This window comes from Histomonas meleagridis (genome assembly GCF_020186115.1).
Source record: "Histomonas meleagridis strain 2922-C6/04-10x chromosome Unknown contig_4, whole genome shotgun sequence".
Lineage (NCBI taxonomy): Eukaryota > Parabasalia > Tritrichomonadida > Dientamoebidae > Histomonas > Histomonas meleagridis.
In genome coordinates, this window is record NW_027150883.1 from 773,802 (window position 1) to 787,460 (window position 13,659).

Genomic DNA, 13,659 nt, shown 5'->3' on the forward strand with positions numbered 1-13,659 from the left:
ACCGTTAAAATACTTTGGTGTTTTGTGCATGAGCGATTTTGTTCGTGTTTTCCATATGCAAAATACCAACCAGTTTCAAACATTTTTGAAGGTGAAAATTAAATCCTTTTTTGTTAGTGTTGCTATTGATACAGAATTTGATATTTTTAAATATTTTGGGTTAGATTTACCACCTTCACTGATAGAGGAATGGGAATTTGACACGCCTTTACCTTTAAAATGTAAAGTTGAGTGTGTTTTAATTTCAAATAATAGACCAATTATTTATCCTGTTTCTCTTTCATCCAAACAATATACTTTATCAACTGCCTCGCTTGAAGATATTTCTATATCACAATATGTTATGCGGCATATTTATTCTTTTGATTGGGAACAACCAATTGAAATTCCAATTTTGTATTCAGAATTACCAAATGATTCGATAATTTCTTTTAACTTTTATGCAAAGCTACCTGAATCCAAACCAAAACTGATTGGTTCTACTTCTGTTCGTCTATTCACTCATAAGAATAATATATTTCGGACTGGTGAATTTCTTCTAACTTTTGATGAAGCAATGCCTGTAACCAAATTTCAAAAACATTTAAGGAAGTTATCCACCGACAGAATCCCATTTTATGATTTTATTGATCCCCAATTAATCACTTTATCAGAAACACTTCATCCCAAAGATGTCGAAACATTGCTTAGTTCACTTCTTAATCCATCTTCCTCCTATAAGCTCTCTAATATTTCACAATTTGTCACAATTGAAATTCCATCACCATCAAATAAACCCGTAATTATTGTTCAAAAGGACCTCGAATTTGAAGGAACCGCTTTAGACTTATCCAACAACCCATGCCAACACCTCTACCACGAGCTGGCGCACGCGCAGGGGCCGGGAAAGAACTCATTGCTGAAGGACGTTAACATCACTGAGACATTTAATGCGATAAAAGCTCTTCCTCCTCTTGCGGAATTACTTCCTCAACAAAGGAGCTTCTTGTATATACATTACGGACATTGTTTTTCGGATCCTGCTTTGATTCCAGCCTTACTTCGTTCAGTTAATTGGGATGAGATAGAAGAATCTAAAAAGATTACTGAACAACTTAAGGACTGTCAACCTCTTGAGATAGAATATGCACTTGAATTCTTCACCCCAAGATATGAACAACAACCGATTCGAGAATTCGCTGTTCGTTGTATTTCTGTTATTCCGAGATCAGAACTTATTTTGTATATCCCTCAATTGTTGCAAGCAATTAAAGCTAAGTATACCGATGGATTGTCGACAATTCTGATTCGACACGCGTCAGAAGACATCACTTTTGCGTCGACCGTTTACTGGAATGCCAAAATTGAATCAAACGAAAGTGAAGAGATTAACACTTTTTTATCGGAGCTGATGAAAACCGTTCCAACCGAAATCCGACTTTCGCTTGAAGATCAAAATTGGCTTGTACAAAATATATTTGATTTCCTTACAGCAGCACAAAAGAACAATAGAACTCCTCATGCGGTGCGTAACAAAGCTATAGAGCTGCTTACAACAGAAACATCGTTTTCCACAAATCTAATACACTTTAAGAAAATTAGACTCCCTTTAGACCCTACTAAAGTTGCTGTAGGTATTGACCCAAACGATGTAAAGGTTTTCCAATCCAAACTTAAGCCCGTTATGCTTACATTTATTCTTGATAATGGTTCACGTTATAGAGTTATATTTAAGATTGGTGATGACATGCGCCAAGATCAACTTATTATCCAACTCTTTAAAGTTATGGGTCATATTTTTGAGCTTGCTTCATTACCATTACCAATTACAGCTTATTCCACTTTAGCCTTTTCTCCATCATTTGGGTGTTGTGAATTCATTGAGAACTCACGAGCGATTCGAGATATAAAAGATACCAAAAATGGGCCAACCACAATACGAGGCTTTTTAGAAGAAGGGGATGGACCCATTGAGCCCAAGATTGAAATATTCACCAAATCGCTTGCAGCATATTGTGTCATGACATATGTTTTAAAGATTGGAGATCGACATGATAATAATATCCTTGTCACACGCGATGGCCGTCTTTTACATATTGATTATGGGTATATTCTTGGTGATGTAACCAAGCCATTCACGCCTCCATTAAAGTTGTCCAACGAAATGATTGACACCATCGGTGAAAACGGTTTGGAGCGGGTCTGTTCTTGGGCCGGCCCGGCATTCAATAGTTTACGCAAAAGAGCACGTTTAATATTAGTTTTGATTGAGTTGATGTTTACTGCACCTTTACAATGTTTTAAGCAAAATCCAATGAGGAGATTGCAACAAGTCGAAAATACTTTGCTTATGAATTGTACTGAGATTGAGGCAATTAATTCTTTGTTAGCTGTGTTCTCGGAATCATTAAACTCGAAAATGCAAGTGCTATGGGATGCTGTGCATGTTATGGCATTGGGTACAACGACATCTGCAACAGGAAATGATTAGAAATTATTTTGTTTGTAAAATATTGTTTTTATACATTTGTAATTATGTAATTAACTTGTTTAAATGTGAAAATATAATAATGAATAATGAGTTTTTATCACATATTATAATTTTAATGAATTATTTTCTGAATTTAAAGAAACAAAATCAAATATTACATTTTATAGTATATACAAAAGATCAATTAACAAATTTCATCTAATGAAGAAATTGTAATTACTTTTCGATTGATTCATATGGTAATATACAAATAATTCAATTTCCAAAGATCACTCCAAAAAGGCAATTACGATTCTATTAACCATTATTAAATGGATTTATTTTATCCTCCAATAATTTGGTTGATCATTGAATGGATTTGTTACACTCAAAATATTTGATTGATCATTGTATTGGTCTATAGAACCCCAAATATTTGATTGAGAGTTAGACGAATTTGTTGAACCCCAAATATTTGATTGAGAGTTAGACGAATTTGTTGAACCCCAATCATTTGGTTGGAAATTAAGTGAATCTGTTGAACCCCAACCATTTGGTTGGAAATTAAGTGAATCTGTTGAACCCCAATCATTTGGTTGGAAATTAAGTGAATCTGTTGAACCCCAACCATTTGATTGGGAATTTGTTGCACACCAATAATTGCCTGAAGATATATCAATACCTTCTTTTAGGATGAGGGCTATTTTAGCATTAAAATTTTTATATGCATACATTAGTGCTGTTTTATATATTTGAAATAATTACCGAATATAACTATTTAATATTATGGAAATAAAATAAATTTCATATAAAATCGAAAAATATCTTCAATATTTTTATCAATTCCTATTTCCTTAAGAAGTAATAATGTAACATCTGTATGATTTCTCTCGCAAGAATAAATTAATGCTGTTTTAAATTTTTATAATAAAAATCAAATATTATTTTTATACACAAAATTACTGAAATAAGCGCATAATATGTGAAATTAATATTTTTAGCATCAACATCAATTCCTTCTTGTTCAAGAAGTAATTTAACGATTTCCATATGATTACACCGAGATGCAAAAATAAGTGCTGTATTAAATTAATTAAATAATTTCCAAATATTATTTTGAAATACCAAATTATTATAATAAATATCATCTTTAGCATTAATATTAATTCCTTCTTGTTCAAGTAGTAATTTAACAATTTTAATATTATCATTTTTAGATGCCAAAATAAGTGCTGTTTGAGATGATTTAAACAATTTCCATATATTATTTTGAAGTATAAATTTATTATGATAAACATTGTTTTTAGTATTAACATCAATTCTTTTTTGTTCAAGTAGTAATTTTACTATTTCAATATGACCTTTTTCAGATGCTAAAATAAGTGATGTGTTAAATAATATAAATAATTTCCAAATATTATTTTGAAATTTTAAATTATTATAATAAAGATTATTTTTAGCATTAAAATCAATTCTTTTTTGTTCAAGTAGTAATTTTACTATTTCAATATGACCTTTTTCAGATGCTAAAATAAGTGATGTGTTAAATAATATAAATAATTTCCAAATATTATTTTGAAATTTTAAATTATTATAATAAAGATTATTTTTAGCATTAACATCAATTCCTTCTTGTTCAAGTAGTAATTTTACTATTTCAATATGACCTTTTTCAGATGCGAAAATAAGTGCTTCACAAAATATTTTGAATAACTCTCAAATATTAATTTTATATATTGTATTATACGCAGAAAAACACTTAACATTTTCATCAATTATTTTTTGTTCAATGAGAAAATTAACCATTTCAATGTAGTCATATTTAGATGCAGATATAAGTGCTGTTTGAAATTTTTTACATAATTTCTAAATATTAGTTTGAAATAATAATTGATTGTAATTAATAATGCTTTTGAGGTAGGTATCAATTTCTTCTTGTTCAAGGAGTAATTTTACGATATCTATATATCTGTTTTTCATTAATGTAATAATTGATTCTTTAAATAATTTAAATTATTTCCAGATATCATTTATAAACAACATATTATCGAAATATATATTATCTTTGATGTTAATATCGATTCCTTTTTGTGTAAGAAGTAATTTAGCAATTTCAATATATCCATTTTTCAATGCTAAAATAAGTGCCGTATCAAAAAATTGAAATAAATTTTACATTTTATTTTAAAATATTGAATTATTATAATAAAGATTATTTCTAGCATTAACATCAATTCCTTCTTGTTTAAGAAGTAATTTTACTATTTTTAGATTACCATATCTAGATGCATAGATAAATGCTGTATTAAATAATCTAATTAAGTTCCAAATATTATTTTAGAATATCAAATTATCAAAATATATATTATCTTTGATGTTAATATCGATTCCTTTTTGTGTAAGAAGTAATTTAACAATTTCAATATATCCATTTTTCATTGCAAAAATAAGTGCCGCATCATAAAATCGAAATAATTTTTATATGTTGTTTTTAAATATTGAATTATTATAATAAAGATTATTTTTAGCATTAACATCAATTCCTTCTTGTTCAAGTAGTAATTTTACTATTTCAATATGACCTTTTTCAGATGCTAAAATAAGTGATGTGTTAAATAATATAAATAATTTCCAAATATTATTTTGAAATTTTAAATTATTATAATAAAGATTATTTTTAGCATTAAAATCAATTCTTTTTGTTCAAGTAGTAATTTTACTATTTCAATATGACCTTTTTCAGATGCTAAAATAAGTGATGTGTTAAATAATATAAATAATTTCCAAATATTATTTTGAAATTTTAAATTATTATAATAAAGATTATTTTTAGCATTAACATCAATTCCTTCTTGTTCAAGTAGTAATTTTACTATTTCAATATGACCTTTTTCAGATGCTAAAATAAGTGATGTGTTAAATAATATAAATAATTTCCAAATATTATTTTGAAATTTTAAATTATTATAATAAATATCAAATAAAACAAATAAATATCTTTAGCATTAATATCAATTCCTTCTTGTTCAAGTAGTAATTTTACTATTTCAATATGACCTTTTTCAGATGCTAAAATAAGTGATGTGTTAAATAATATAAATAATTTCCAAATATTATTTTTGAAATTTTAAATTATTATAATAAATATCAAATAAAACAAATAAATATCTTTAGCATTAATATCAATTCCTTCTTGTTCAAGTAGTAATTTTACTATTTCAATATGACCTTTTTCAGATGCTAAAATAAGTGATGTGTTAAATAATATAAATAATTTCCAAATATTATTTTGAAATTTTAAATTATTATAATAAATATCAAATAAAACAAATAAATATCTTTAGCATTAATATCAATTCCTTCTTGTTCAAGTAGTAATTTTACCATTTCAATATGACCTTTTTCAGATGCTAAAATAAGTAATGTGTTAAATAATATAAATAATTTCCAAATATTATTTTGAAATTTGAAATTATTTTAATAAAGATTATTTTTAGCATTAAAATCAATTCCTTCTTGTTCAAGAAGTAATTTAACGATTTTTATATATCCCTTTTGTGATGCTAAAATAAGTGTTGTATTAAATTATTTAAATCATTCCCATATATCATATTTTAAACACGATATTTTTTTTATAAATGTTATCTTTAGCGTTAATATTAATTCCTTTTTGTTTAAGAAGTATATTAACTATTTCTGTATGACCATTTTCAATTGCTAAAATAAGTGCAGGATTAAATATTTTGAATAATTTTTAAATAGTATTTTTAAATATATTCATTAATGTTGTTTCCGTTTTGTTTAAGAATACTTTGGACAACATCAATACAACCTTTCTTGCAAGCTGAATAAAATGTTTCTGTAAATATTTTATATTAAAATGATGATAATGTTAAATAAACATTGAACAAAATAAACAAATACAATTGTTACTTCTTTGATATTCAAGAATTAAATTAATAAGATCCAAATTTCTAGATTTAGAAGCTAATTTTAAAAAATTAAATGGAATTGGATAATTTTCAAGATAGTAATTAACAAGAAAGAAATTACCAACTCGTGCAGATTTATTAATCATCTCTAAGTTGGTTTTCATTCCTTCACCATACAAAAAATCAAGAATTTCAAAATTATCATAATTTATACAAACTTCTCCTAATTTGTTTAAATCAAATTGGGTTAATGATGTTTCTTCAAAATTATTTTCATAAATATAACGAAAAACATCATTTCGGTGGAATTTAATTGCTATTTCGAAAGATTCTTTTAAAGATATATGATTTTGTTCACACAAATGAATGATTTCAAGATTTCCACCTGCAACTGCAAATTTAAATGTATTGTCATTAATAGATTTATTTAATAGTAAATATTTAAAGCATTTAATTGAACTAAAATATGCCGCATAATCAATTAATTTTACTCCTTTTGTATTAACTAATGAACATCTTTCATAAAGTGATGGCTCAATTGTTTGATTAAAATCAAAATTATTTTGTGATGACATTTCTTGAAGTTTTTCTATTTCATCGTTTCTAATTATCCTTGCAATTTCGCTTGGGTTATGTCCTTCTTTAACATATTTCTTATGAAGCTCATAATTATTATTTGAAAGTTCTTCATAATTTTTTAAAAAAATAGAAGAAAATGGATTATTATCAGTTTTATTTCGTGAATCAAATTTATAATGAGAAAAATATATTGATTGAAGACTGTTTATGATGTTTAAACCAACTAATTTTTTCTCAATCATTTTATCAAGAAGATAATACGATTCTTGTGATTTTTCTTGCAGAAGGCTTTGCTTAAACATTTTAAAAAGCTTTAAATCAGTGTACTCTTTTTCTTTTTCTTTTTCTTGTATTGCCTGTAAATAAATAAAATATATTTCATATTCCTCTCTCATAGAAGCAAATGCATGTTTAATTAAGGAACATATAATATAATTGTATGAATAAACAAAATATTTTTCAAGTATGATCATTGTATTTTGAACAGAAATATTAAGATTATCTTTGTTTAAATTAAATACAATTTGTTCGAGTTGTTGGAGTCTTTGTATTTTGGCAGGTTTTTCGGTACTTTCCATATTCATATGAATTTGTTTGTCGCCCTTTAGGGGTTTGTTGTTATTTTTTTTTTTTTGATAAGTTTATGATTACACTTTTCCTTTGTAAATTCTAAGTTTTATACTAAAAGTGTTCTTTTCGAAAATCTACCAATAGAGTTCCTCAAACTGAGGAAATAAACATATCCTGGTGAATTTTTTGATTTTTATTAGATCCCTATCAACACATGAATAAAAATCTGTATTCAAATTGGGAAAAAAATATCCGGATCAAAATCGAAATTTCAAAATCGATTTTTTCCAAATATATATTTTTGGTGACCAATCTTTATTATTTTTGATGTAAATTATATTTTATAAATGGTAATTCATTAAATTAAAAGCATAATTTTTTTTCATTCAATTTTTTGCATTTTTTTCTCACTTTTTTTTAAAATCTTAGTAAAAAATTATATGAAGTGGCGGTGATCTTATTTTTTCTAGCTATAATAAAAATACATCATGAATATTAATTTATATATATATATTTCGATAATTTTGATTATTTATTAGAATATTTATATTTTGAATATCAAAAAGTGCTCAAAAATCGGTTTTTTCAAATTTTTTTCTTATGTGATGATTTTAAATAGAAATTTTTTTGATTAAAAATGTTTTATTTTGTTTCGCGAATGTATTGTTTGAAGGAAATTAAATTTCAATTTTCCGAATTAATAATTTAGAAATGATGTCAAAAGTAAATAAATCATAAATTTTAAATGTGTAAAATAATCTATGATCGATTTGCTTTCTTTCCACATATATGGTTTTTTATAATATACATTTTTGATGAAAAAAAATAATTTTTTAATTTTTTTGATTAAAAAAATGGGTGCTTTTTTATCATTTTTTTAATGATAAAAAAAATCGTGCAATAGTTTTTTAATGGAACCCGACTAACTATGAAGTTTAGGATTTATTTATTTATAATCAGACCTATCTAAGGATTTGGACTGCTGAATTTTTTTTTATGTGCAATTCTTTTTGGGGTGTTTCCCAAAAAAATAAATTGAATACTTTACAAAACGTCGCCGGGATTTGTACAAATTAAGTGAAAGCCAATTAAAATATCTAAATAAATTGGTAGATGTTCAAAAAATTGTTCACGAATTAAACGAAATAAATATGGATGAATCGGCTCTGAAAATATTGAATTCGTTTGATAAAAATTTCATAAATTCAATAAATCTGATCATTAGTCAATTGATTTCAAGGTTAATTGATTTTACCATATGTTTAAATTTTAGATAATTTTCGCTTAATGATACTGGGAAATATGCAATTGCAAATGGTGGAAATCTTGAAATTATTCATTTGTGTGAACATCATCATTCATCTTTATCGGAATAATTTGAAATTGTAATAGAATTTCATCGAAATGATATTTTTGATTATATTTATGAAAATAAAATTTTTGGAGTCACTAATTTTAATATATTAAAGAAAATGTATTTCTTCTTATAATTATGAATTGTTATTATTTTTTATTAAAAATAAAGGAATGGAAGTTAATGGTGTTATGCATGAATCATTAGTAATTCGTTATTTATAGAATGAAATTTTGTTTATATTTATCATAAATTAATTCGAATATGACATTTTAAAAATTTAAGTTCAATAATTTGTGGTTTAACAAAATGTTGTTTTAAAATATCAAAGAATAAAATCTTTTCTCCATTTCATCAAAACTACGAACTCTCTTCGTACTCAATTAATAACATTTAAATTTGCAAATTTATTACATATTAATATCCGAAACAATTTTTAAATATTTTCAATCAAAACAAAAATAATTATTTACACTTTTTATTTAATTTGTTTCATCAATAAATCCAAATTATTTTTCAAATTCGCACACAAATCCTCAGCTTTCGAGTTCATTATTGTATTCTGGTTACAAATCGAAACGTTTTCCAACACCAAATCGATATCTTTTTCTATTGCTTCTGCTGATCGATAGTATTCGTTTTCCAATCTTTCAGCAAATAAGTTCAATGTCATTGGAAATTTGATTTCGTTTATGTTATTTAACAATGGTAACTTCCTCATAAAGTCGTAACGATAATCGGAAGAAAACTTTTGCATGACAGATAACATATTATTCATAACTCTTTTCATTTTCGCACTGATTATACTTTCGTAGTTAAATATTTGTCGATTATTAACACTATATATTTGCCAAGGCGAAACATTTAACTTAAATTTACCGAAATCGATTGAAATCGATTCAAACGAATTATTATTTTTATTTGTAATTTCGCCTTTATATAATGTAATAATCGAATAATTATTGTCATTACTGATTGGTACAATAACTGTGTCACCAACATTAATACTATTAATTTGATTCATTGTGGTCGAAAACTTTGCTAATAATACTAAATACGAAACTTTCTCAGGGATAAAATATAAAATTTGGACATTTTCAAGAAATGTAATAACAAAACCATTAACATTCGGATTAATATCTATCGATACAATCTTCGTACGGATAAAATCAACTCCCGGATATGCATTAAAGTCTTTGAAGATTTTTTGATACGCGTTCTTAATAAATACAACTTCATCACCAACTTGTGGTATATAAACATAATCAGTAGTGCCAATAATGGTTAAATAATCTTTGAAATAGCCACGTGGAATATCATTAGAGAATAAATATGAACAATAACTTTCTTCAGTGTCCGTTTCTAATTCACTTATCTCTTGAAAGTTCCATTCATCTTGATCAGATAAAATGGCTATGTTTTCATTATGTTCTTCTTCTTCATTAGAGGTGGCTTCAATGGATGTGTCATTACTTTCTAAATGTGGATTAACTGGACATTCAACTGATAAATGAATATGTAATGGGGGTGGTCCAATAATAGTCGATTGTGACGTTGACGGTTGGCGATCGGCAGTATTCATTTTTTCAATCAAATTCAATTCCATTGATGTGTTCCGAATAAACGGTGTCTGCGCTAAGAGAATTGGCAAATGTAAATTACGGAGATCTATGGGTGGTGGCTGATTTGGAAGTCGTTCCCCACGCTTATTACAATAATAATGTTCAGTGGTATTAATAAATTCAGAGATATCATAGATTTCGGATATTTCATAATCAGGATCATTTTGTGATAATGGATCATCTTTCCGTAAACAATGAAATGAAGTAATGCACCCAGAGTTGTCTGACGCAAATATCCATTCCCCATTTGTCGACCATATTGCATCTAAAAACTCAGGCTCACCACCTATCTTATTTTGATTCAGAATGGTTAAGTTTTGGACATCGGCTATCGCTACATCACCATTACAATTACCAAAAAAGAAAATTTGTGGATATACTGGATTTGCTGCTATACATGTACAACCTATAAATGCTGTTGCATCGGTAATTTCTCCTACGGTGTTTCCTGAAATGGTATCACAAATATATGCACAGCCGTTTTTCACCAATACTAATAAATGTTCATCACAATCCAAGGCTGAAACCAAAATTTTGGAAAACTTACGCCCATGTTGTGTCCCATTCTTAAACTTATGGATAATGCTCCAATTTGTTTGATCAATTCCCCATACAGCAGCAATTCCTTCATCATTAGAAACTGAGATAACATGTGGTGACAACATTCCATTACAAGGAAAGAATTTATTAGTAAACATAACTAAATTAATTGGACTCATATGAAATTCTAATAAATGTTGACTCATTGTTTTGAGTGAAATTACCATTAAAGTATTTGGCTCACTGGAATAAACTAGAAACTCACCACCAGGAGAAAATGCTAACCATGTAATAGCTCCATTTCCATGTGAAAAAATTGTGCGGCACGGAGGTTTTGACAAAAGTGCGTCTGAGGTGACCCAAATTTGAATACGTTTATCTTCACAACCGGCGGCGATGAGTGAACCCGATGGCGAAAAAACAGCGTAATGGACTGCATCGTTAGTAAAACCTCGAAGAACTGCTTGGCATTTACCTGTCTCAAGACTCCACAAGCGAATGGATTGATCATGTGAAGTAGATAATAATAATGTTGATAAAGGATTAAAACATACTTGGGAAATTACTCCTGTATGACCAGAAAATCTAATGATAGGGATAAGGTCTGGAATGGTCCATAATTTGAGTGAAAAATCATCTGAGCCTGTGACAAGAATACGCCCAAGTGGATCAATTGCTAAACAAAAAATAGCAGCATCATGACAAAAAATATGCTTAACTGAGTTTAATATGCCAAATGGAATTGATGGTTTTTCAAAAGTAAATGGATTGATTCGCCGAAAAATTGATGGAAAATCATCACTTGGTCGAAGTGATTGAACTAACTTGTAAAATTGATCGTTAGGAAAATTTTTGTAACGAATTTCTAGGGCTTCTTGGATAGAATTACATCCTTCAGGTAAAATCCTATTTTGATTTAGAAGAGCTTCAAACTCTTTATATATATCTGGATATCTCTCTCGTAAATAATGTGCAAGAAGAACAGAAAGTTCTTTACGAATTTTATCGGTGTTCTCCATTTCTGTTCTTTCGCGAAGTGTTTATTTGAAGAATATGAATCCGTTTATACTTTTTCGTAAACACTTCAATTTAATCCACACAAACAATGTCATACACAAGCAATATTTCAAATCCAGCACTACAATCAGATAAACATATATTAATTTATATATTCTCAATAACAAAAAAAAGCTTTAAATCAAAAACGCAATTTTTACAAAGTTAATAATGATATTAGTGGAGATTGAACTATCATTTGCATGGTAAAGAGTAAATGTTATAAGTTAATCTTAACCCCAAAATTCACACGTACCTAAAATTGAGTGTGTCTAAAGTGGTGTATGAAATAGCTTTCTCTTGCATCACATTTGGTATATTTTATCATTGAAAAATATATTGAAATCCAAATTATGTGTAAATACTTTGAGTTAAGTGTCTGTCAACTTTATTCTCATAAGATTCCAATGTTTTAAAGAAATTGATCATTTTTCTTGGACTAATTTAACTAATTCTTAAAGTATAAAATTGCATATTTATTATGAATTATTATATCCATTGATCATTTTCTTTTTGATGAACAAATTCATTAATGTTGTCATCAACATATTCTGTTCGATTTTGTTTATCTTTTGTCGATGAATTTGATTTTTTTGATGTTGAATTAGATTTTGATTTTGATCTTCGTTGTTTACTCTTAATAACAAACACAACAACTCCAATAGAACATGAATGAAATACAGAAATTCAGTCATCATCAACATTGAGTTATCGTTTTTTATTGATGTTAACATTATTACAAATACCAAACACAGAAAATTATGATGAGATGTTGAATAGCTTTTTATCAAATTGTTGGTGCAATAAAAGAACATTGATCAAAAACACGTGAAGCGGCTAGTGGATATATATTAATATTACTGCAAGCGATTTCATAAAACGAGGCCATTCATTATCACCATTATTATTACATCTGTTGGTATAACTTTAACACAAGTAATTTTGAAAGTGCTACAATTAATGCTATTGAATGCATCATTTGTAAATTTGCAAAAAATATTAACCCTGAAGACCTCGGACAAATTTGTTTAAATTTGATTATTGAATCAAATCCAAATCAGAAGTATTTCGTAGTGCATTACAATTTTCGACAAAATTGATTTCTCGATTACCACAATTTGTTGGAATTAACTCCAGTAAAAAGACAAATTGGGAAATCAAAGGCAAAGGTCATAAATTAATAAAGAAATGATAGCAATGTTTGGTATAGAGAAAGCGACTGAATGCTTTCTACCTAACAAAGAAAACCTTTACGTAATGCATGTAAAGAAGTTAATAAGAACGTACATCTTAAGACGTTGAAATAATAAAATAGATGAAACACAAAGTTTAGACGATAATCATATATATATAAAAGATAATCATTTTCTTGTGTATTTACCAATAAATATGTATTGGAATCGAATATTTATCTAAAGTTATTTCAATTAAACCATTAATTAATCGTTTAAAATCATTTTGGAAATATTCATTTGATAAAATGGATCCAATTACATTAATAATCAAATAATAAAATGAAAATATTTGTATACAAATTTATATAATTTGAATTATATA

The 13,659-nt window shown here is 26.9% G+C and overlaps 2 protein-coding genes across 2 annotated transcripts; one reads left to right on the forward strand and one right to left on the reverse strand.

The window, feature by feature from the left end:
• Positions 1 to 556: 556 nt before the first annotated feature.
• On the forward strand, positions 557 to 2,470 carry GO595_005983 (Phosphatidylinositol 3- and 4-kinase family protein; the record flags this gene model as incomplete). The annotated part of the gene is made up of 1 exon (XM_067919285.1): positions 557 to 2,470. The coding sequence occupies one exon, from the start codon at positions 557 to 559 to the stop codon at positions 2,468 to 2,470; it is 1,914 nt and encodes a 637-aa protein (XP_067774019.1).
• Positions 2,471 to 9,362: 6,892 nt separating this feature from the next.
• Positions 9,363 to 12,065, reverse strand: GO595_005984 (tetratricopeptide repeat protein; the record flags this gene model as incomplete). Its single annotated transcript, XM_067919286.1, has 1 exon — positions 9,363 to 12,065. One exon carries the CDS (start codon positions 12,063 to 12,065, stop codon positions 9,363 to 9,365), a length of 2,703 nt encoding a protein of 900 aa, XP_067774020.1.
• Between the last annotated feature and the right edge of the window lie 1,594 nt (positions 12,066 to 13,659).